At 42.7% G+C, this 21,769-nt stretch overlaps 1 protein-coding gene across 3 annotated transcripts in view; it reads left to right on the top strand.

Moving 5' to 3' along the window:
* The window catches only part of adamts3 (ADAM metallopeptidase with thrombospondin type 1 motif, 3), a 144,460-nt gene that overhangs the window by 77,414 nt on the left and 45,277 nt on the right, over window positions 1-21,769 (top strand). For all 3 annotated transcript variants that reach the window (XM_085367580.1, XM_085367579.1, XM_085367578.1), the window contains exons 6-9: window positions 4,499-4,582; window positions 4,948-5,104; window positions 12,958-13,063; window positions 19,786-19,929. In XM_085367580.1, the coding sequence (XP_085223706.1) occupies window positions 4,499-4,582; window positions 4,948-5,104; window positions 12,958-13,063; window positions 19,786-19,929 (491 nt within the window). The remainder of the gene's footprint in view (window positions 1-4,498; window positions 4,583-4,947; window positions 5,105-12,957; window positions 13,064-19,785; window positions 19,930-21,769) is intronic.

Here is a 21,769-nt window from a genome sequence, read left to right as displayed (position 1 = left end):
TCTCTGGCATAATCCAAACACGTGCAGTTGGTGCAGATAGGTTAACTGGTAACTCTAAACTGCACATAGGGATAGGCTCCACCCCCCCGTGACGCACATAAGGATCACGGGAGGTGGTGAAAATAAATGGTAATTCCAGGAGGTGAAACTCTTTGGTCAGTTTGTATTTGGATAAAGTAGTGAGTGAAATTATTTGTCTGCACCTTGTGTTTGTACCCAAAATCAGACACTCGAGGCAGGAACGGCCGTTTATTTAGGCTGCACGAAAAATACAAACAAAAGGCAGAAGAACAAGGACGAGAACCAACCTGAGAACTGAAATACTAAACACTACGGACGTAGAACCTTAAGCATCGAAAAACCTGAACATGACCCGAAATGAACAGACGACCTCCGTGTGTGGCAGCATGTTACAGCAGCTCTTACTCTTACTCTTACTTATTTCCCCTTTGTTTTCTCGTAACTTTTAAATTAAGTCTTAGAGATGTCTCTCTTATGTGCAATATTGTGCAATACTGTCCGATGCAACATAGTATGTTATTCTGTTTTATCTCATTCTTTTCTATTGTTTTTAATTTTTGCTGCTTGTAACTTTTTTTCGTGACCCAAATAATTTCCCACAATAAAACCTTACACTACGCTACACTACGCTACGCTACACTACACTACGCTACACTACACTACGCTACACAGGGTCATTAGAAGAAGCGGAAACAGACGGGAACACAGCTGGGACGAATCAGACATAGTGACACAGGGGAAGCAAAACTAAACCCCCTGAACCTGGGACGAGCGACTGTCAAAATAAAACAGGAAACACACTAAGATGCAGGCTAAGACACGCGGGCTTGACCCAGGGACCGAGGGGAAGAAACTGAGGAAGGGAGACACACACAAAGGACGAGGAGACGGAGACACAGATAAGACTACAGACTCACAGACACGAGAGGAATTTCACATACAGGAAACCATGAACTGGAAATATAAGCAAACTCATTAAAATCTCAAGAACACAATGAACTCAAAATGCTGACAGTTTCCCTGCCATCAAGTTTGTTAGCATCCGCTGCAATGAAAGCAGAATTTAGCATTTTAGAGAACACACTTAGTGTATTGACACTGTAGATAAACTTTTAAGTGGTACCTTTTTTCCTCAGGGGGGTCATCACACCAGACTAGTAAAAATGTTTGTCAGGTGTCCTGGTGCTGGGATTAGCGCTAGAGTTCGCTGGCTCGTGATGAATTTGTCCTGTTTGTGAGTCACGTCTTATTTGGGTTTTGTCCCTCTGTTGTGCAGCCAAGCAGTGACAAATCCTTTCTCCTAATTGTGAATTGGGGACCTTCCTTGTGCCAGCAGAATCGAATATTCACGACAGTATGGAAACATGAGCTTAGTCACAACACGTTGACTTCATTCCTGCTGTGAACTCCTGCAGACGTGATTCACTCTCCTGTCCACCTTTTGTTTTCGCCTGGATCCAGACGTGAGAGTCAGACCGGAACAATTTGACAGTTTTGTCTGTGTCAGAATATTTTTGTTGTTTGAAGTGAACTGCTTAAATATGCATGTGGCACCTGTTCAGATGGATTTATTTTAAGTAACTGGACCCAGTGGCTTCCATTGCTCAGTGTGTTTCAGCACACAGCGATCGTTTATATATAGATATTTAGGAAAACTGTGCAAAACGCTTTAATTACTCTCCAATATTGCACCTTCTCCTCGTTTTTCTCCTCCCTGCCTCGATGCCACAGGAGAGGAGGAGATGCTGTGTAGTCGGTACTATGATCATGACACGTTGGTGTTGGTGGTGATGCGGGGCTAATTATATTTACCACAAAACATTCAGTGGTTGTGGAAAATCACCATTCATATTTACACTCACGGCCACTTCGTTAGTTACACCTTGCTAATACTTGCATTTCACCTTCAGTACGTCCTTAATCCTTCATGGCACAGATTCAACAAGGTGCTCAAAACATTCCTCAGAGAATCTGGACGATATTGATGTGCTAGCATCAGCCAGATGCTGCTCCAGATCTGCAGATCCCTCTGTCCCATCTCAAAGGTGCCGAACGTCATCATGTTCAAGATACCAGCTTGAGATAATTTGAGCTTTGTGACGCGGTGCATTACAACCATGTTAGATGGTACATCATAAAGGGATGGACACAGTCAATACTCCATACAGGCCGTGTCCTTTAACAATTCCCAGTTGGGGTCTAAGGGGTCCAAAATATGCTAAGAAAACATCCCTGACATTATATCTAAAGGCCTGAACCATCGATACGCGGCAGAGCGGCTGAATGCTTTCTTGTTGTTTACGCCAAAACTGTGAGCCTACATGTCACAGTAGAAATCAAGACTCATGAAATCGGGCACAATTTTCTAAACCTCTGCTGCCCAGTTTTGGTGAGCCAGCTGTTTCCTGGTCTTTGCTGACAGGAGTGGCCCCTGGTACAGTGCCGTGCTGCAGTAGCCTCTTGATGTGTCGTGCACTCAGAGATGAATGCACAACACATCAAACCACATTATTGTTAATAAGTGGTTTTTGAGTTGCTGTTTCCTTCCTATTAAGCCAAAAACAGCCGGCCCCGTTCGGCCTTGACGTCTGGCATCAATAAAACATTTTCACCCAGAGAGCTGCTGCTCGCTGGATATCTTTTTGTTTTGAACTGCTCCCTATAAACCCAGAGATGTTTTTGTTGGATCAGCAGATCAGCAGTTTCTCAAATACTCAGACCAGCACCAATCATGCCATGTTCAAAGTCACTGAAATCACCTTTCTTCCTCATTCTGATGCTCAGTTTGACCTTCATGTTGTTTCGATCATGTCTACATGCCCAAAGGCACTGAGTTGATGCCGTGTGATTGGCTAATTAGATATTTGGGTAAATAAGCAGTTGAGGACATGTGTAGTGAAGTGGACAGTGAGTGTATGTTTTAGGAGTAAAAAAGACCCACTGTAGGAGGAGAAACGGGCACCTCTGAGTAATATTTACAGTAGATTTCTTGAATAAGGATTCGTTCACATTTTAGACAAATGGATGTATTTTAAATATTGGTGGTAAGTGTCCCTTAAATCTACCCCCATGATCCAATCTTCTTCATTTTCACACATTCATTCTGGTCACCATCACAACTACGTAAACGGATCTTTTTTTGCCATCTACAAATATGTTTGTAGTATCTAGTATACAAGTTTGAAAATGCAGAATGATTCTCATTAATATCAAAAGAATGACCACAGTAATTAAGTGCACAGAGTTGGCTTTGTTCAGCAGAGGAAGTGTGCTTGCTGCAGCTGCTTCCATTCATAGGTGACCATCACTGGCTCATTCATCTGCCGCTCAGTTTCCAGCCAAATAATAATGTCCGATTAAATGTTTTGCATGTGAACACTGTGGGCTTGACAATCTCACACTTCTCACTATTATGACCCAATCAAAGTGCACGGGACGTCAGAACATCAAAATCCTCCTTCAAAGCAGCAATACATGCATATGGCCCCCAAAGTCAATCGAAACTGGCAATTTGTGTCACGCGTGGCATCATGTCATATATTCAGCATTAAATTAATTGCGTAACATGTATGCATAAGTGGGACAGGACTATAATGACTTTAAATTAAAGGAAAATGGGTGGTGGACTGTCACAGTGTCCTCTGCTAACTGTAGCTCTGCAGCTATCAAGCAGTCCTGCAAAGTCTTCATGCATTAATATTGTAAAACGTAACTGTCTTTGCTATTCACGCCTCATGAGGATAAGTGAACATGGATATAATTTAAACAGGAAATGCATTTGTGCATTTTTGATATCTCACACACCTGCAGATATGGAGGAGATGCGATGCCTTTGTCTGAACAAACATGCATGTCTGCAGATGATAATGGTGTTGACTGCTAAAATAGAAAGCTTGTGTGCACAAGTCTCACTTCACTGTTTCATTCAGATTCAAATCGATAGAAAACATTAGTCAGGCTGCCTGTGAGAGTCCTTCACCAGCCTGCTTCACTGACTCATTCGCTTCTCTTTACATTACTTCCGAGGCTGCAGGAAACCAAGACGGGTTGAATACTAAACGACTTTGTCACGTGCTCAGTGCTTGGTTTCTCCGGAGCTCTTTACAGGAAATCATTCCCACGAAGAGTTGAGTTTTTATCTATCTAAATACAGAGACAACATGCATAAGCACATTTCCATATCAAGTCATAATCTCTCTTTTATTGACTAGTAGCGGCTGTGCAGGCTGAAGGCACCATCATATCCAAAGCGTGATGTTTTTGCTTCTTGCAAATATCAAAACTAAGATAACAAGCTGCTCCCTCCTATTGTTCATATTATTCATATTTACCTGGTCTCTTTGATTACAGACGTTCGTGGAGGGAGTCGTGAGGAATAACCTGTTTCACTCTAATGAGTCGGATTTAGAACTGAGATTTACCTTAAATTTCAGATTTCCGATTCCTTAAAAGTGTCGTTTGTCCCCCTGCACCTCAGGTGAATGAGATTTACCATGACGAGTCTCTGGGAGTCCACATCAACGTGGTTCTGGTCAGGATGATTATGCTGGGGTATGCCAAGGTGAGTCCCCGCGTCCTTTTCCGTTGCTTTTTTTCAATTCTTAAACTTCTTTTTGCAGGTGACATTCCCTTTTATGACAGAGGAGTGAAATAGAGATGAAAATGTGTGCAGACTGCAGAGGTCACCTAGTCTAACTCACTTTTACACACAGTGTCAAAACGCACATTTCCATTTGCTCGCTGTAATCAGCAGTGGCACTTAGGTGATTTATGTTCGCCACGACTCCTTCAGCTCGCTATCCTCTCGTTTTCAGCCCAGGGCTTCCACATACTATTCCTGCTTCACAGTCTGAGTAATTACAGGCTGCTGCCAGAGTACCAACATGTTCATTTGCATCCGCATTTCTCTCTCCTTTTTCCTCTCAGTCCATCAGCCTCATTGAGAGAGGCAACCCATCGCGGAGCCTGGAGAACGTGTGCCGCTGGGCCTTTGTGCAGCAGAAAGGCGATCCCGATCACGCCGAACACCACGACCACGCAATTTTCCTCACTCGCCAAGGCTTCGGCCCCACAGGGATGCAGGGTAAGGCCCCGGAGGGAGATTACCCGTCACGATACACACCAGTCAGCTTTCTGTGTTGCAAAATGTGCAACTTGTCAGTGAGAGCAGAAAAAAAAGTTTTGAAGCGTTCGTTCTGCAAATTCAACATTTAGGAAACACGTCTTACGTGTGAATTCACTCCAGATTCTCTCTGATTACATTTTAAATGCAACTATAAAAAATGTTTGTGCCCCAGTTGCTTGAGTTAAATTGACTGAAATGATTCACAAAGAGGCACCGAGAAGAGAAAACAATGAAAAGCCTCGTTATTACTGCTATGACGCACAGAAAGGGTGGACTCTCCCTTTGTGCTACTTTTTTGGCACTTTTACTCTTGTTGCTGAGGCTGATTTGAAAGACTGGGGGGGGGGAAGCAATTTCCAGTGTCTGCCAGATATCGACTTCTCCTCCCTCCTTTTATTTTCTCTATAGCAGCCAAACTTCAGCAGTGAAAGCAGCCAAATGCCCAAAGTCAGCACTATTAAAAGCCTCCACTTGCTGTATTCTTCGTTTATTTGCTACAGAAGCTGCAGCAGACGTTTTATTTGCAAGTGAATGCAACGGCAGAGACATTTGGTCTGCGCTTGATTGTGGAAATGTGTTATAGATTCATATGTAAGGACGGCTCTCTTTAATGGTTTCACTGATTCTGTCAGTCAGGTGCTGATCACAGCACACTGCATGCTCAGGTTAGATGCTCTGTTTCGTCCTTCTGCATCCTGATGTGCTCCCATCTTTACTGTCCGTGTATTTTGCTTTTCGTATTCGTTTGTACGCTGTTATGTCAGGCTGCTGATTTAGCAGCTGTTTCTTGGTCAGGACATGCTCACAAAAGACATTTTAAATCTCAACACTTTCCTGGTCGAACAAAGTTAAATCTATTTGCACCTTTTATGGTGCTGGAAGAAAGGCTGGTGCCAATCCAGCTTTCCAGTTATAGGGAGAGACGGCGTTGTTAGGCGAGTGGAGGCGATCTTAGTGCTGTTAGGTCTTGGAGTAGGTCTTTGAGGATGAGCTGCAGGAGGCGTGTCACGGGAAGTCCATCGATACATCGATGTGGAGCCGATGGTAGCGAAACTTTGCAGGTTAAAATTCCACATATCTAAGTAGAATAGAAGTGAATTAAATATACACTTGCTACACTAGGCTACAAATCACACATGAAATTATTATTTTTCATCTTTTCTGACTATTTTTTCACTAGCTTTGCATTTGACTAGAGTCCGTGTCAGTACTGGTGCATGAGGCGATACCTGCACCCAGAGGCTGCACAGGTCGTCCAAAGGGAGCAAAGAGTGAAGACAGAGGAGATGATCCAACCAAAGCGTGCTGTTGCTCACTGGGAAACAGTTATTGATAAGCTGTGTTTTATGTTCAGGCCAAAGATTTATCCATTATATTGGAACAAGCATTAGACTAAATAAAAAACTCGCACTTAAACAACTTTGTCCCTGTATAGTATTTTTGTTATTGCTCTTTTTGTTGGTCTTGCAGTGTGTGGGGTATGCCCACAGTGTGACAGGAAGCTGTCTCCCTCACAGGGATGAGAGCTCGTGCTGTTAACAGCAGGCGGTCTCTGTTGGTGCAGGCGGTCCGATCAGGCCTCCCCGACTCGATTGTTGCTGTTTATTTGAGTTCTTCTCTCTGTAGCAGGAAGCTGTGAGATTCATTCATCTGGGATCTAACAGGAATTTATGAGCAAAATAAGCGAATATATTCTCTGGTGGGGTTTGGCAGTTTCACCTTTGGTGCACAGTTTTTACTTTGCTCAGCTTAGCCCTGGGCCATGACACAGTGCATGTTTTTGCATTTGACACCTCAAATGAGGGCAAGACTGGAGTGCAACATATCAGACACACTGTGAGTGAATATTTCCAATAGACACGGCACAACCACAGGATGAACCTGCCCTGTATAGTGTGGGACCTGTTTAGGTCTCCTGCAGGGTCGGGTCCCTTTTAAAGCTTAATATGCTGCTGCTCCCTGTCTGTAGCCCACTCTGTGGATAACGACCCTGTTAGTGGGTTTAAGTCCATGTTTCTCCATCCATCAAAGCTCAGATCTGATGTTTTCTTTCCAGTACTGAGGGCGCTGGTGTGGGTGGGTGAAGAACTGTGACTACTGCTGGATAATTCCAGACCTGATGGTGTCCAATTACACTCCCAGTCTCGTGGGCTCATCTGTTCACACAGGATGTGTTTGTTTTGTTCGCCATATTCTCTGTCGGTCTTCTTTGTGAGCAGCATTCTCCTCCTGGAATAGCAGGAAGCTTAGATTCACCTTACGGGTGTGATGATTTACGTCTTTGGAGCTGGAGTTCAGCAGCAGTGCATCTTTTCTGGGCTTCTGTTTGGAAGCTGTTGAGAGGTATTAAAATCCAGTCCTCGTGCAAACCTTTTGCCACTTAGCTTGAATATTTCTGTCCAATTTTTCAGTGAATACTTTGAAAACAATTAATTTCCCTCATGTTCTGTTTGGTCAGTTGTCTTTTTCTTTGCATTGAGTTCTTCAGCACAAAAGACCAGCAGCCAAAAACGGATCACTTGCGATGTTTGTGGTTACTGCACTGACTCCGAGCATCAACACTGTCAGCTTTAAGCCGTTCTCTGGTTGGTCTTTCTTTGCTGTTCGGATTTATTTCAGTTATTCATGCTCCGTTAGTTCTTTAACATCAGATCAGATTGATGACTGAATGAACTGCTCCCTTCGAGTGGATCTGTAACCTTTTCACATTCATTTAATTAACATATTAGTCTCACTCACAAGACAGATTACTCAAAGGTTTTTAACTAAAAGTTTTCTCAGGTCCTTCTAAACCTAAGCTTTACTGGCTCACCTCTGGGAGCCTGAACGTTACCGTACAAGCTTCAGCATTCAGAGCCCTGAAACCTTAACCCCGACTCTGATCTCTCTGTGGGCTTCCTCTGAAAACAAGAGACACACAGTTATAATAAAGTCACTTGGAAAGATGGAAACAGCCGATCTGGACTCTCGGTGAAGGCTAAATAGTTTGTATAAATGTTATAAATCACTTCCCCCACTTTTGCAATAAATCTCAGGTGAGATGTGGGTTAATGTTGTTTTCCCCAAATGGGTGACTGAATGAGGGTAACATTTAAACAATTCTTGGGAGAAATGAAACAGAAGGAAACGTATAGAAAAGTTAATTATGAAATATAGTTGCAAGTGAAATAAAACAAACCTCCCTGCAGCCTGAGTGCTGCACAGATGAAGCAGCACTTCAGGATTTACCAGTCCTCCCAGCATTTGGACTCCGGCAATTACCAGGTAGAAGTGGCTGCAACCAGTCGTCTGCTGCTTTCACACAACAGCACACACACATGCCTCTTTTTCTCCGGCATAAAGTAGAGAGAGTGTCAAAATACAGAAAGTCAGTGTGATGTAGTCGAGCTCAAGGTGTGAGGACTCCACTTAGAGTGTGAAGCAATCTCCATCCTGAGCTGGAAGTGGAATTTCAGTTTAATTGGATCTGAGTTATCCTTCAGTCCATTACAGCCTAAAATCAGAGATGTGAGTCGAGCTACATGGACACAATCTGTAAGAGCCTCACTCATCTGAGCAGGAACCAAACAGCAGGATTATTGTGTGTGCTGATTGTGCCACAGCTTCGATGATACTGGGTTTGTTGTTGTGTAGAAGAATTCATTAACTCTAAGCCTCGTGGCTATACTTGCTATCAAGACAGGAGAACATTAACTGGTATGGTTGGTGACGTAAGCCCCGCCCTCTCTTCAACGATGGTCGCTGACAGTGGATGTAGATGGCTTCTTTCACCCCGCTTTGAAACCATCTGTCCAAAATGTGAGCGGTGGCATTCACAGACATGTGACCTCTGTTACTAGTCCATGCCAGTACTTGTCATGGAGCTTAGGTTGGAGTCACTTCTGTGATTATCACGAAGTTCACCCGGACGTATCAAATGCATGAACGCCAGTGTTGTGCAGATGAAAGAAGGCAGTTCCAAAGACGTGTCTTATGTACAAAATGCACATTTCATTTTTCCTTACAGACCGATGTATTTGACAAACACTCGGAGATTCTTTCTTAATGGTCAGCATGAGCAGAAATAATGAGCAGTCAAAGGTTTAAGAACGTCAGGAGAAAAGTGTTTGTTTATTTCTGAGCTTGATTTCCGATAAAACGCTGATCCCTCTCTATCCTCCTCACCGTATTTGTAATCCAGAGATTTCAGTTCAGCACTCGGGGGACCTGCAGCCATGGAAATGCCCGCGATGTCTGATTAAATAAAAACAAAGTGAGAGGAGTAATCGACAAAGCTGCTCTGGGTTCTGATTTAGATTTGATTTATATGCACAAAAAGAGAGGCCATTCTTAGAAAACAGCTTTGAGGGTCCACTTGACTTTAAGTGTTCATCAGGGGCAAAACAAAACAACAGCAGTTATTATTATTATTGTTTGAGTGCTAGCGCACACCCTGCCTCGGTGGCTCTGCTTGCATGCGTGCTCTCATTAAGTTTACCATGTTTGCTCACTCGCTCTTTCACAAGGAACAACTATGCTTCATGAGTTATTGCATTATTAATGCACCAACACTAATGAACAGCACATGATACAAACCCTAGCTGCTATCCTGTAGGACATGTTGCTAATGAATGTTCGCTGTCCTTTAGTTTGTCGCTGTAATAAAGCAATAAGTGGATGATGATGATGAAGGTCTACGCAATATTATTGTTGCCAGCGTGTTGAGGTTACCTGTGGTTAATGGCCTTGAAATGGTCCCGGACTGCTGGGAGTTCACCGACTTTCTAACGCGCTCATCTAAACCGTGACAGCTGGGCGAACGAGGAAGTGCTGGAACATTCACTCGGCCTATAAATCCTCTGCGGACTAAAGTGCACCACTACAATTCCCAAGGTAATCCCACCCTTGGGAAGGCATAACAGATGAAGAGTCAACTGTGCTGATCTGAAGTGGCACAGAGAGAGAGAGAGAGAGAGAGTGTGTGTGTGTGTGTGTGTGTGTGTGTGTGTGTCTGTGTGTCTGTCTGTCTGTCTCCCTCTTGGTACCACTGTTAAGAGTTAAACAAACAGCATGGGGAAATCCATCAGTCCGCAGGCAGGAATCTGATTTCGATTTGGAACCTAGTGTCGTAATGATCAGTGGGTACGTTTTAGCTTTCGGGCAGACCATCATATGTTCCAGCTGCACATTTGGGCCAAAATCTATATTTCCTAATGTCATTTCTTTCTTTGTGGTGCGAGGTTCACTTCCTGTAAATCAGTACTTGCAGTTTGGCTCCAAACAAAGTTCATGTCCTTCATGATGTTGCAGCTAAACTGGATGTGTAGACATTAAAACAATAAAAATAAGTAGAATATTTATTCTATTTTTGGCCCTGCTGGTCCTTCTCACTGCTGCTGCCTGTGGCTCCAGTTATTAGCAGTGACCATGTGATGTCAGTGCTTATAGCAGGAAGTCATGGAAAAGCAGCGATAATCGCCATTAATTATCCCCTAAGTCCCCTGCTGTCACTGTGCTGCTGTGTGTAATGTGTATTGTCTTTTGGCAGCAGTGGCAACTAGGGGTGCAACGATACACAAAATTCACGGTTCGGTTCGATACTTTGGTGTCACGGTTCGATATTTTTTTCGATACAAAAAAATGTTCATGCATTTTTAATTTGTCATTTATTAAAATTATAAATATATATTTTAACTCAAAAGTACAGTTTTTAAATTTAACCCTAACCCTTGTGCGTGTTTTTTATTTTGACAGCGAATACGCACCTGCGGACCACTTATGTGCAGCCCTGGTTATTTAGCTCGTCATATCGCAGCCACAGAAATTCTTTTGTCCATGAAACCATAAAGCTGCACTTTCTTTTTGCCTTATAGTCTGATTTGTCATAACTTCTCCGTTTTGTGGTAAGCTTTTCTTTGGCTGTCACTTCTTCACCCTGACCTGTCTTATTTGGCTCAGCAGAACTGAAATGCTTTTACACACGCACTCACATAAGCTCAGCGATTCTCTGCGCGATCAACCTCTCACATGTTTAAGCTGCGGGAGATTTCACTTGTCATGTTTGCATAGTAAGCTAACGATTGATAAGACGATGTCAGAGGAATTGGTGCACAAATTATCATCACTCACCAATCAGTGCTGTCGCTCTCTATACACAGTTCGCACGATTGCAAAGTGAAAGCAAAAAACAAGCGCAAATTCAAACGCGATTTCAATATGTCACATATTGACAGTGGCTCACCGATGCCAATGACATAATTACCCAGCTACATTTCTGAAAGAATGCAAAAGCATTGACATATATTTTTCCTACAATAGCCCGACGGGCAGGGCAGAGATAGATTTTGGTAGCCCGACTGAAAAAATCGCTAGCTCCGGGACGTCGGGCTAGCGATATTGCAAGCCCTGTATCTGATTGAGGAATCACTCATCTTTGGAAAAGAGAGTTTATTACAGAGAAATGTCTCTTTCCAAAATAAAAGCTATACTATCCGCTTCTTCTGGGCTATATTCTCAGCAGCATAAGGAGAATCATGTGCTAACAGCTGTCTAAATGACTCCGCTAAAGTTAGTAGCATGCTTGTTGTTTTTGTCTTTGCACTAGGATGATGTCGGCGTAAATGTGCAGTCATATTCGTTGTGTTCCCACTAGTGCTTTCAGGTTAATCTCGTTGAAATGACCTTAACGCCACAACACGGCAAATCTCCGTTAACGAGCTACCGCGGATCGCCCCGTGCATGGGGCTGGACGGCCAACACGTTAACGAGCTAACTGCGCTAACACACTAGCTCCCACCCATGTAATTAAGCATTGCGTGGCACATCCAACATACTGTTTTACTTTAGTCCATGACTCGCTTACCTTCAGGGTCATACGTCACATGAAAACCAAAATAATTCCAAACGCCAGATCTGAATGAGGGTGGGGGAGGTGCCCTGCGCTCTTCCTTCTGACTATGCTGTCTGTGTTGAGCGCTCAGTGGATCTGCGCTGGACAGTGCAGCCTAGGCAGAGTAGTCGAACACAGATTCACTGAGCGCTCAACACAGACAGCATCGTCAGAAGGAAAATTGATAAAATAAATTACAAATGTTGTATTGTTCGATACATATGCGTACCGAACCGAAAGCACTGTATCGAACGGTTCAATATCGATACGAATATCGTTGCACCCCTAGTGGCAACACGTATCACTGATGTGCACACGTGACACACGTGACACGTTTAAACGTAGAGATGGGCCGAGATGCATACAGATCTGTCCTACATAAAGTATCCCTCCTCTGTATGTAAATGGCTCTACGTCTCACTCGAGCCCTCAGCACAGCATCATTTGTTGCACATATTTGTCACTTGTGGTCTCATAATGTCCATCCGTCTGTGCTTAATCACCGCACTGCTCCTTGGTTTGTGGTCAGCAGTCGAGATCTTGGATGATGTCGTTGTAGCTAAAACAAACTGCAGTTATAAAGTGAAAAGATTACAGATGAAAACATGTTTTGTTATTGTAGGAACTATGAAGATGACTCAGCATGATAAAGAAATGTTCATTGATAATATTTTCATTGTTCTCTTCTGGCAGATAATGCACAGTTAACTTTTTAAACATTACTTTTTGTTTTTGGTTATAAGATTAGCATTTCATCCTCACACAAAATTAGTTTTATTTCATAGAATAAATTTCCATTTTTAACTTGTTTAATTTTTTTTAATATACTTTTCCACACAACATTTTCCCCTGACGCCTTTCATTGAGATGCGAGGAGACGTTTTGTTTTCAGCGTCCTCATCTTTGTATTTGTTGTGGTAACATTCATCGTTTCTCCCGGCAGGTTACGCTCCGGTCACAGGAATGTGCCACCCAGTCCGGAGCTGCACCCTGAACCACGAAGACGGCTTCTCCTCCGCCTTTGTTGTGGCTCATGAGACCGGACACGTGTGAGTTCCTCGTTTTCATCTTTGGACAAAATGCCAGAGGTTGTTTACTAAGCATGTGTCCATGAACTCAGCCCTTGTTCATTATCTTCTCCTTTTCTCCACATTTCCTGCAACATATGAAATAAGGATAAACAAACTCACATCAGCTGGAAGCATTAAAAAGTTATTAAAACCTGCCGTTCTCTGAAAGGCAGAATTAAGCACATATTGAGTAAATAACAATAATAACAGACTGCACAGTGGATAAGCTGCGTTTAGCTTCATGTTGCTGGGCAACAAATTAAACTGGCTGGCTGAGTGTGGTTTGCTCATTAACGTGACACAGTGAGGGCCGTTTGGTTGGTGTGTCCAAATCACCTGGAATAGCTGCTTTGAAAAGTGGCGTTAATTTTATCGTAGCATCAATAAAGATTTTTTTTTGTCTGTGTAAACAAACCGACCAATCAAATGAAGCTGTAGCGCTGTAATGAAATCTCTGCACATTTCCAAATGTCCAAACTCTGAGTGTGGAGTTTAAAAACAAATGTAAAAAAATAGAGAAAGAAACTCACAACGTGGTCGTTTTTGTAATTAATACTAAAATTATATATTGTGTGTGTGTGAGGGAGTGCATGCACATGCATATGCGTGTTTGTGGCTTCCAGAACAGTTGGTGTCTTACATGTAAGGTGTTTATGGGAGATTTGTAAATTGTAGCTACAGAAAATAGCCAAGGTCGCACCATCCCTGATGGCTCCTGTGCTGCTGAATGATAAATACTGATGAAAAGAAGTGGTGGGAAAAGATATTCTGGAAAAAGAAAAAAAGAAGGGCTGAAACAAAAGTCCTGTGGCGAATATCAAATTGGTCTTTATAATTTGTCATTTGTACACAAACCACAATCTTTTCTGAAACCCTAAACAAGTCACTTTTCTTTGTGATGCCTGAACCGAACAGAAGGTGAATATGAAGGTGAAAAGTCTGAGAAAGAGAGAAAACAGGCATCTCAACCTCATATGTTACTGTTGAAAACTGCATGGCCCACCCACCTGTCAGCTAATGTAGAAATGCATTAGCCCATACTACCCTTCAGCAATGAGGAACGACCCCCCCTGAATGATAACTGTCTACTACAGGCAGAGGAAACATTCAAACTCACCAACAACACCGACTCTGCACACACAGGAAACACTCCTCTGCAGCTTAAACATGCTTTCTTCCTGTAGTCTGCCGTTAAACAAGAGACATCTGAAACACAGTCTCTTGAATGTGTGAAGCCTAAACCTTCGGGTTAATATGCGCTGTAGTTTAATCCATGTGATATAGTCAGAGTTGAAGTCTTCACATGAGAGGTTGCAGTGCGGTGAAACTTGGACTACAGTGTGAAACAGAACACTGAGCAGGCTAATTTTCCACTTTCCTGCTCTTTCAAGCTGTTTCCACGTCTCCTGTGGAGCTTTTGTTGCGAGTTCTGAAATTTGAAATCAACGCAGCGGAGGAGACTGTCAACAAAGAGCAAATATTTGTCTGCCAGCTGGGTACAGAAACTGGTTCTGGAGTGGACTGAGTCCAGTTGGACAGGATAGAAAAAAGACGGTAGATTTAAGAGATTATCAGAAACGCTCAGAGCGATATATCAGTATTGTTGAAAAGCATCAGGTGATTTTTACAGATGAAGCAGTCATGAGACGGGAGTTTGAAATGATCAATAACAAAGGTACATGATGCGGGTTTTGTTTGAACATATTAAGAATGAAAGGGAGACTGGATTATAGCGTGGAGAACGGAGGTATTCAGCAGGAACAGAAGCTTTTTGAAACCCAGCGGAGATGGCGAGGGTCCTTCACAATGAGATGTCCCAGGGCACAGCATGAAATCCTCCGACTGTGCAAACGAAGCAGGCCTAGTGAGCAGGGATGTCCGGGGATCGATAGATGCTCTGAGAAAATAAAACAGATTAAAGCAGTGTGGAAACCAGCAGCTGTGCAGTACACACCCACAGCTTTCTGGTTCTGAGAGAAGAGCCTAGAGGGCAAATACTGAGGTATTTAATTTACCGTCAAAGATTAATTCCCAATGGAGGGAAAAAATCAATTTAAACATGCTGAAAGCATCTGGAGCTGAAGAGAAGGGAACAGCAGCACGAGGCAGAGGCAGGATGATGGTGATCGCTGCTTTTTAAGCCCTACAGACTGTGCAAGGATCGGTATAGTCCTGAGATATATCACAGACATGCACATATCAATTAGGGGAAGATTTTTAAAAGCCTTTATAGACGGAGAAATGGTTTCAGCAATCGAGAGCTCCTTCAATGTTGATGTGGGCAGGAGAGGAGTGTTGAATGACAACCTTAAACCTTTGCTCACAAACTGTGAATTTATAGAAGTAAAGTACTTAAGCTTCTGAATGAAGTTTATATGTTGGCAGTATTTTAAAGTTGGTGCCTTGCTGCAGAAACCCAGGACCACCGGGGTGGTGGGTTTGAATCCACCATCTGTCCGTCGTTTCTGTGCATCGTCTGCACCTTCTTCCAGTGTCTGCGTGGCTTCTGTCCTGCACTCTGGCTAACAGCTAAACATGCAGTTAGTGGACTCAGGTTAATTGGTGATTCTAAATTAGTTTTAGGTTTTGTGTCTCTCTGTGAGCGCTGTGGCAGAAACAGGAACCTGCCCAGGGTGCACCCCACCTCTCGCCTTATTGATCTGTGTGTGAGCATCGCTGCAGCAGTCCTTCCAATACACCTTCACAGTTGGAGCCTGGCTGTAGCTCAGGAGGTGGAGCAGGTCATTTACTAATTGGAAGGTTTGCGGTTTGGTCCCTGGCTGGATGCCAGAGTATTCTTGGACAACATACTAACCTCAGTGTGAACGTTACAAAAAAATCACTTAGGCAGACAAAGCTGAGGAAAAAGTGCTCGTATAATGTCCGAGGGCTGAGGTAGAGCAGAGACGCACTATATAAGAATCAGTCCATTTACCATCAACACGCTGCTCTACTTTTAAAGTGGCCAGTGAGCTGTGGCCGTCCACTCTGAGCACCTCTGAAGGACATGCTTCATGTAATTAGAGGTGTGGAAACAGACTGGGCTCATTGAACATGCGCTCAGTTACAGTAAATGCTGGGCTTCATTATATCCTGCCTCCTCACTTCAGCTTCCATTCTGTGGCCCCGAACGACCTTAAAGTAGAAGGAACCCAAGAACATGAACTCAATTTATTTTAATTAACCTGTTTCCATAGTTCAGATGTCATGTACAGTAGTAGAGACATCGATGTTTCCAGCACCATTGGAGGTTTTTAGAAATGAAGCCTATTAGAATGCACACCCAGTATATCCTGCCACATCGAGTTTTTCCAGTAAAGTTTAGGCCAAGATCCTCAGAGGATGTTGCTGCGAAATAAGAAAGTAAGCATCAAGTCAAGTTTCTTAAAAAGGCGGGTGTGTTGCCGTCGACGATTACATCAGTCAGACTCAGTCTGCACATTGTGTTAAAATGAGACTGAGCGCATACGTCTGCTGCAACTCTGTCATTAACCTGTGCAAGATCCTGTGTGACGTGAGCTGTAGGTGACGAGCACACCGCTGTGCCTCTTCCCACGCCTTTCCAATGACAATTTCTGCATCCTTTCAACACTAAACAATGCGGCAATCATTACCGCTTCCCTCAGCGGCTGACCATGTGAACAAGGTCACTGTGCAACAACTTCTGTCACTTTTGCATCTGCAAACAAGTGCTGCACCACGAATGCTTTGAGAGTGAGCGATTGTAACAGAGTTTGCGTCATTGCCTGCACATGTATTCGGTGCAAAAGAGGGGCAGTGTTATGCAGAGATCATCACCCGGCGTTCAGGTCTGACCATTTAACTTCATTTGGTGTCAGGCGGGACATAACGTACAGCATCATGATGTAAACGCAGCTACAGCTTTCAGTGAGTTGAATAAAATAGTAAACATGTGCCGTTCAGCTTCCAGCTACTAAATATCAGCTTTTGAGTTTAGTATTTTTTTATTTTGACACCTAGTTTCCAACTGCTGATGAAGAATGTGTGAAGTAAGCTCTGAAGAAGAACATATTTTCATCTCTAGTGACAGCTCTGTGTTAGGTGCTCTTTCTAACACCCTGAACAGGATTTTAGGATTCATCTGCAGTTACAAAAAATGGACTCTATATACTTTTATTTCCAGTTGTCGTTGTCTCCCTCCTGTTTTCTGCCTCCTGCTGCACTGAAATAAAATTTTGCATTTAAAAGTTGCCCATAGATGGAAGGGTTGATTCCTGAGAGTTTCCGATCTAACCTGCCTGAATCATTGCTGATTTGCTCTGATCTGTTTGCCTCTTTGGTTTGATTTGTCTGAGACGGTGTGAAAGCTTTTCACTCGGAGTCTGACGCAAACCAAACAGCAGGAAATGTGGTTTTCAGTGTGGCTGCAGTCAGCTGTGTGAAGGCAAAGCAGACCATCACTGTCTGATGATGGATGTTTCACTTTAGCTAGAAGTCATAAAATGAACATTTCCTTCAGCTGTAAATGAACCTATCATGTGTATGTTAGGATGCTCACACGGTACCTGGGTTTATTTCTATTCTCTCTTAAAAAGAATTTCCACGATCTCCAAGTGTAACACATACTGATTTCCATTCATGGATCTAATACGGGACAGCTGCCAAAATCCATGTGCAAAAAAAACTAATCCAACAAACCCCTGCTCCAAAAAAGAGCTCAAAGAAAAGTACTTTCACAAAAAGACTGCACTGAAGTACAAGACTGAACATCACCAGTGGGAGTCCTGTCTCCTCTGATTAAAGGGAGAAACTAAAGCAGCAGGCCACGCCATCACTCGGTAAAGTTATCTGCGGTCACGGGATGAATGTAACAGACTCATCTAAACAGTAAGGACACAGGATTCAGCAGGTTCATTAGCACCAAGCATTATTTGCTTTGTACATATTATTTATGGAGTATGCTGTTTCTAGCGTTTGTGTTGGGTGGTTAGGTGGAGGTCATGGTGGTGCTGACATTTCCAGATGATCATCACAGAATTCTGACAGTGTGACACTGTCAGTTTGTTTCCATCTTTGAAAAGACCGAATCAGCTGATCCTCTCTCACTGTGTGAGCTGGGACCATCATTCTGGAGCCATGACCAAAGGAAGTCACATGTAACATACAATCAGCTGAAACCCGTTAAAGACACCAGGCTCTGTGCTCTATGCAAAACTACACGTGTAAAAATAAGCAATGGCATGTGATCATGTGATTTTTTTTTTTTTAAAGCAATCATACTTACAAAAACATATCTCATCAGTTATGGTGGGCGTTACTGTGAACACTGAAGAAGCAGGTCTGTCTGATTTGGAACGTTTGAACTTGACTGGATTAAAGTACTAACACTCCTGCTATGTCAGATAAAAGTAAAAAGCTAAAAGCATGACTACGTTTGAAAGAATCATCGTTAATAGGATATTTTAAAGTCATGTGAGACGGTGGAGATGATAATAAAGATGTTGACACTGCAGCATTGCTGTGAATGTAAATGCGTCTGTAAGATGCCTCAGTTTCAGCAGATTTAAAGTACAATTCGCAAAAGCCGTGTGAATCTTTATTGTTTGGTTTGCTGTTAAAGGTTATTTTATAGCTCTGACTAGGGCTGCCACAAACGATTATTTTGATAGTCGACTAGTCACAGATTATTTTTGCAATTAGTCGACTAATCAGATCATCATCCATTGGACGTAAAACGACAGCTTATTGCACCAGCAGCATCTGCTCTTATATAACTATCATTAGCTTACAGCTTGAAGTGTTTAAGGTCTGTGCTAACTAACAATAAAGACAAGATGATAGTTTATTAAATTTTAATGAAGTTTGCAGATTGTCTCGGTGAAGTTTAATAAACTCCTTGCTATCTAAAATATAACAGGACACTGGAGTATATTCTGGAGCATCTCACACTTCTGATAATCAGCTGTCTGCTTGACGTTTATTCAGCTGTGTAAAAACTATAACTTTGATCTCAGCCAAACAGATTTACTCAGGAACAAATAAAATACTGAAAAAAGCCAAACAATAACATTTTTAAGTTATCTAAGTGACTCATATATCATGTTTAACCTGAGTAGCGAAAGACAGCGGTGGGTCTCGGGGCACTAGTGAGCCTAGCCCCCGGCTCGCTATCGAGCTAGTGGGTAACAGACGTCTCCGAAAACGTCGGAGCGCTTTTGCAAATATGCGGTGTCCTGATAAACTGAGCCGATATTTGAGGTTTACACAGCTACATTCTCGCCTGAACATATGTTAAACGTTTATTTTGTGACCCAGAAAGAATAATAAGAGTAATATTAAAACTAGCTAGCTGCCGCCATTGTTGGAAACTGCGCTATGAATTCTGGGACACTGCTGCTTCTTCTTCTTCTTCGGGGTTTAACGGCAGCTGGCATCCTTGTACATGCAGTGCTGCCATCTTCTGTTTCAGTCCGTTATTACACTCTTAAATCCTGCTACTTATTCCTGCGTCTTTTGGGATCTTACAAAGCTTCAAACGACTATTAAATCAGTCGTCGACGATTTTGATAGTCGACTAATCGTGACTAGTCGACTAATTGTGGCAGCCCTAGCTCTGACCTTTCCACTTGTTTTATGAATTGAAGTTGTAAAAAATAATGAAATCCTTGTCGTCGAGGTTTATCTTGTATTGCTGTTCTGCTGTTTTGTAATTTATGGTTTGTCTCTGCCTGTGAGAGCAGGTTGGGCATGGAGCACGATGGCCAAGGCAACCGCTGTGGGGACGAAACGGCGATGGGAAGCGTGATGGCCCCACTGGTGCAGGCGGCCTTCCATCGATACCACTGGTCAATGTGCAGCGGGCAGGAGCTGAAGCGATACATCCAGTGAGTTCATAAACCTGCACAGTACTCCGCATGGGTGCTGACAATCACGACTCCAGAGCTCCACCTGGGATGCGTAAAAAAAAAAAAAAAAAAGAATAAATCACAAAATATAAGAGTTAAGTTAAAATTAGGAAATGTTTTATTAAAAGCTTTATTAAACAACAACCTCCTCAGCTACATACATTTGCTCAGAGATTTTGGGGTGGATGAGTAAATAAATTCTCAGTAAGACCCGACAGTCGGATGCTGGAGCAGTGGGGTCAGACGCAGTTGTGATGTCCTGCAGCACAGACGGATGGATGGGAACGCCACCAAAATTAGGAGAATGAGTTTGGCACATCTTAATGTTCCTCCATAATTTTGACTCTTGGAAACGTATAAAGGAGACAAGCAGGCTGTTTGTTGGCGGTGCAGTGTCAGAAACATCAAATCAATCACAGCCCAGTGAGCAAATTGCATTTTACAGCTCAGTAGCCAAACTATAAAGAGCTACATGGTTGCTCTATCTGCCCCATATTTCATACTCTGTTTGTCCTCAGCATGCATTCATCTTATTTAGTGTTGTCTACACTCACAACAACAGTAACGTCAGTGTATGTTATATCATAAGATAGAAAACCAGCAAGAAATATATGAAGAGGAAGCCAACGATCTGTGAGCAAGCACAACAAATCCTGTTTTAGAGTCAGAACAGGCAGGCTGAAGGTAATAACAGAATAATTAACCTAATTTATGCAGTGTGACAGAGAGGAGACCCCAGAATTTCCCCTAAAGCACCCCAATCTGTTGAGACACTTTATATTTAAAATATCTTATTATTTACAGCCAAGTGCCAACATGATGAAAATGTCTGGCTCCGCCCACCAGAATAAATTGTCTTCTTTATGCTTCGTGTGTGTCGTCTGGTGTCCTGCTAATAACCGTATAACGTGTTAACCCGAGGACGTCTGAGTTTTGACACCAGCGTTGTTGGCCTGTGTTCAGTTCATAGACATGGATTTTTCTTCTTCTCTCTGTAACTGACAGGCAAAGCTTAGCGGAGCGTGGACACAAAATTATTGACAGAGCCTCAAAGAGGATGACAGAGGCAGCGAGCAATCAATCACCAAACAGTACTGCGATTTTTTTTTCTGGCTTTTATTATGAAAGGTGCCTTTGTTGACAAAAATCAATGTATAGCAGGAAAAAGTTTCTGCGTTATCTCGATATGAAGACTTTGTGAGGCAGCTGCTGAGAAGAAATTTAATGAGAAGTTTAAAAATCATTCCACATTTTCAAAAGGCACATATGCCTGCTGTGTCTCTGCGCCGGGTTTAGCTGTGCCCCGTGAAAAAAACAAACAGCCAGGCTGGGGTTTACTGCAGCTGAGCCGCTTCTCACCACCTGGCTCTGTCGTTAAATTAGGAAGTATGTGCATAAATCTCAGTGGGAAAACAAGCAGTTTCTGGATTTCTCTGATAGCTTTGTGCTGCATTCAGGTAAAATCAGAATGGTCAAAAGTTAAGAAATATCAGAGGGGCGTATTTAGCCTTTTAGCTTTCCTTTGGGTTCGTTTCTTAATCATTTGCTTAATAATTAGATTTTGCACTGACGTCGATGGAGGGATTAAATGTCTCAGTTGATAATAGATTCCCAAGGTCAAAATATAATTATTCTTTAATGAAACTGAAAGTTTCTGTTAAAGTCCTTTCTTTAACTTTACTCTAATGTGTTACTTTGTAATAACAAACCACACGCAGCGTATAACAGCATTTATAGCATCTGCAAACAGCAGAGCAACAAGTCGTTTCTCTTGTTATATTGAGCAGGTTTAACTAGTGTTCATGCAACAGTTTGAGTT

The sequence above is a fragment of the Diplotaxodon limnothrissa genome, linkage group LG12 (genome assembly GCF_057381915.1).
Source record: "Diplotaxodon limnothrissa isolate DT_005_m linkage group LG12, D_limnothrissa_male_GT1.1, whole genome shotgun sequence".
Classification (NCBI taxonomy): domain Eukaryota; kingdom Metazoa; phylum Chordata; class Actinopteri; order Cichliformes; family Cichlidae; genus Diplotaxodon; species Diplotaxodon limnothrissa.
This window is presented reverse-complemented; position numbering and strand designations above follow the sequence as displayed.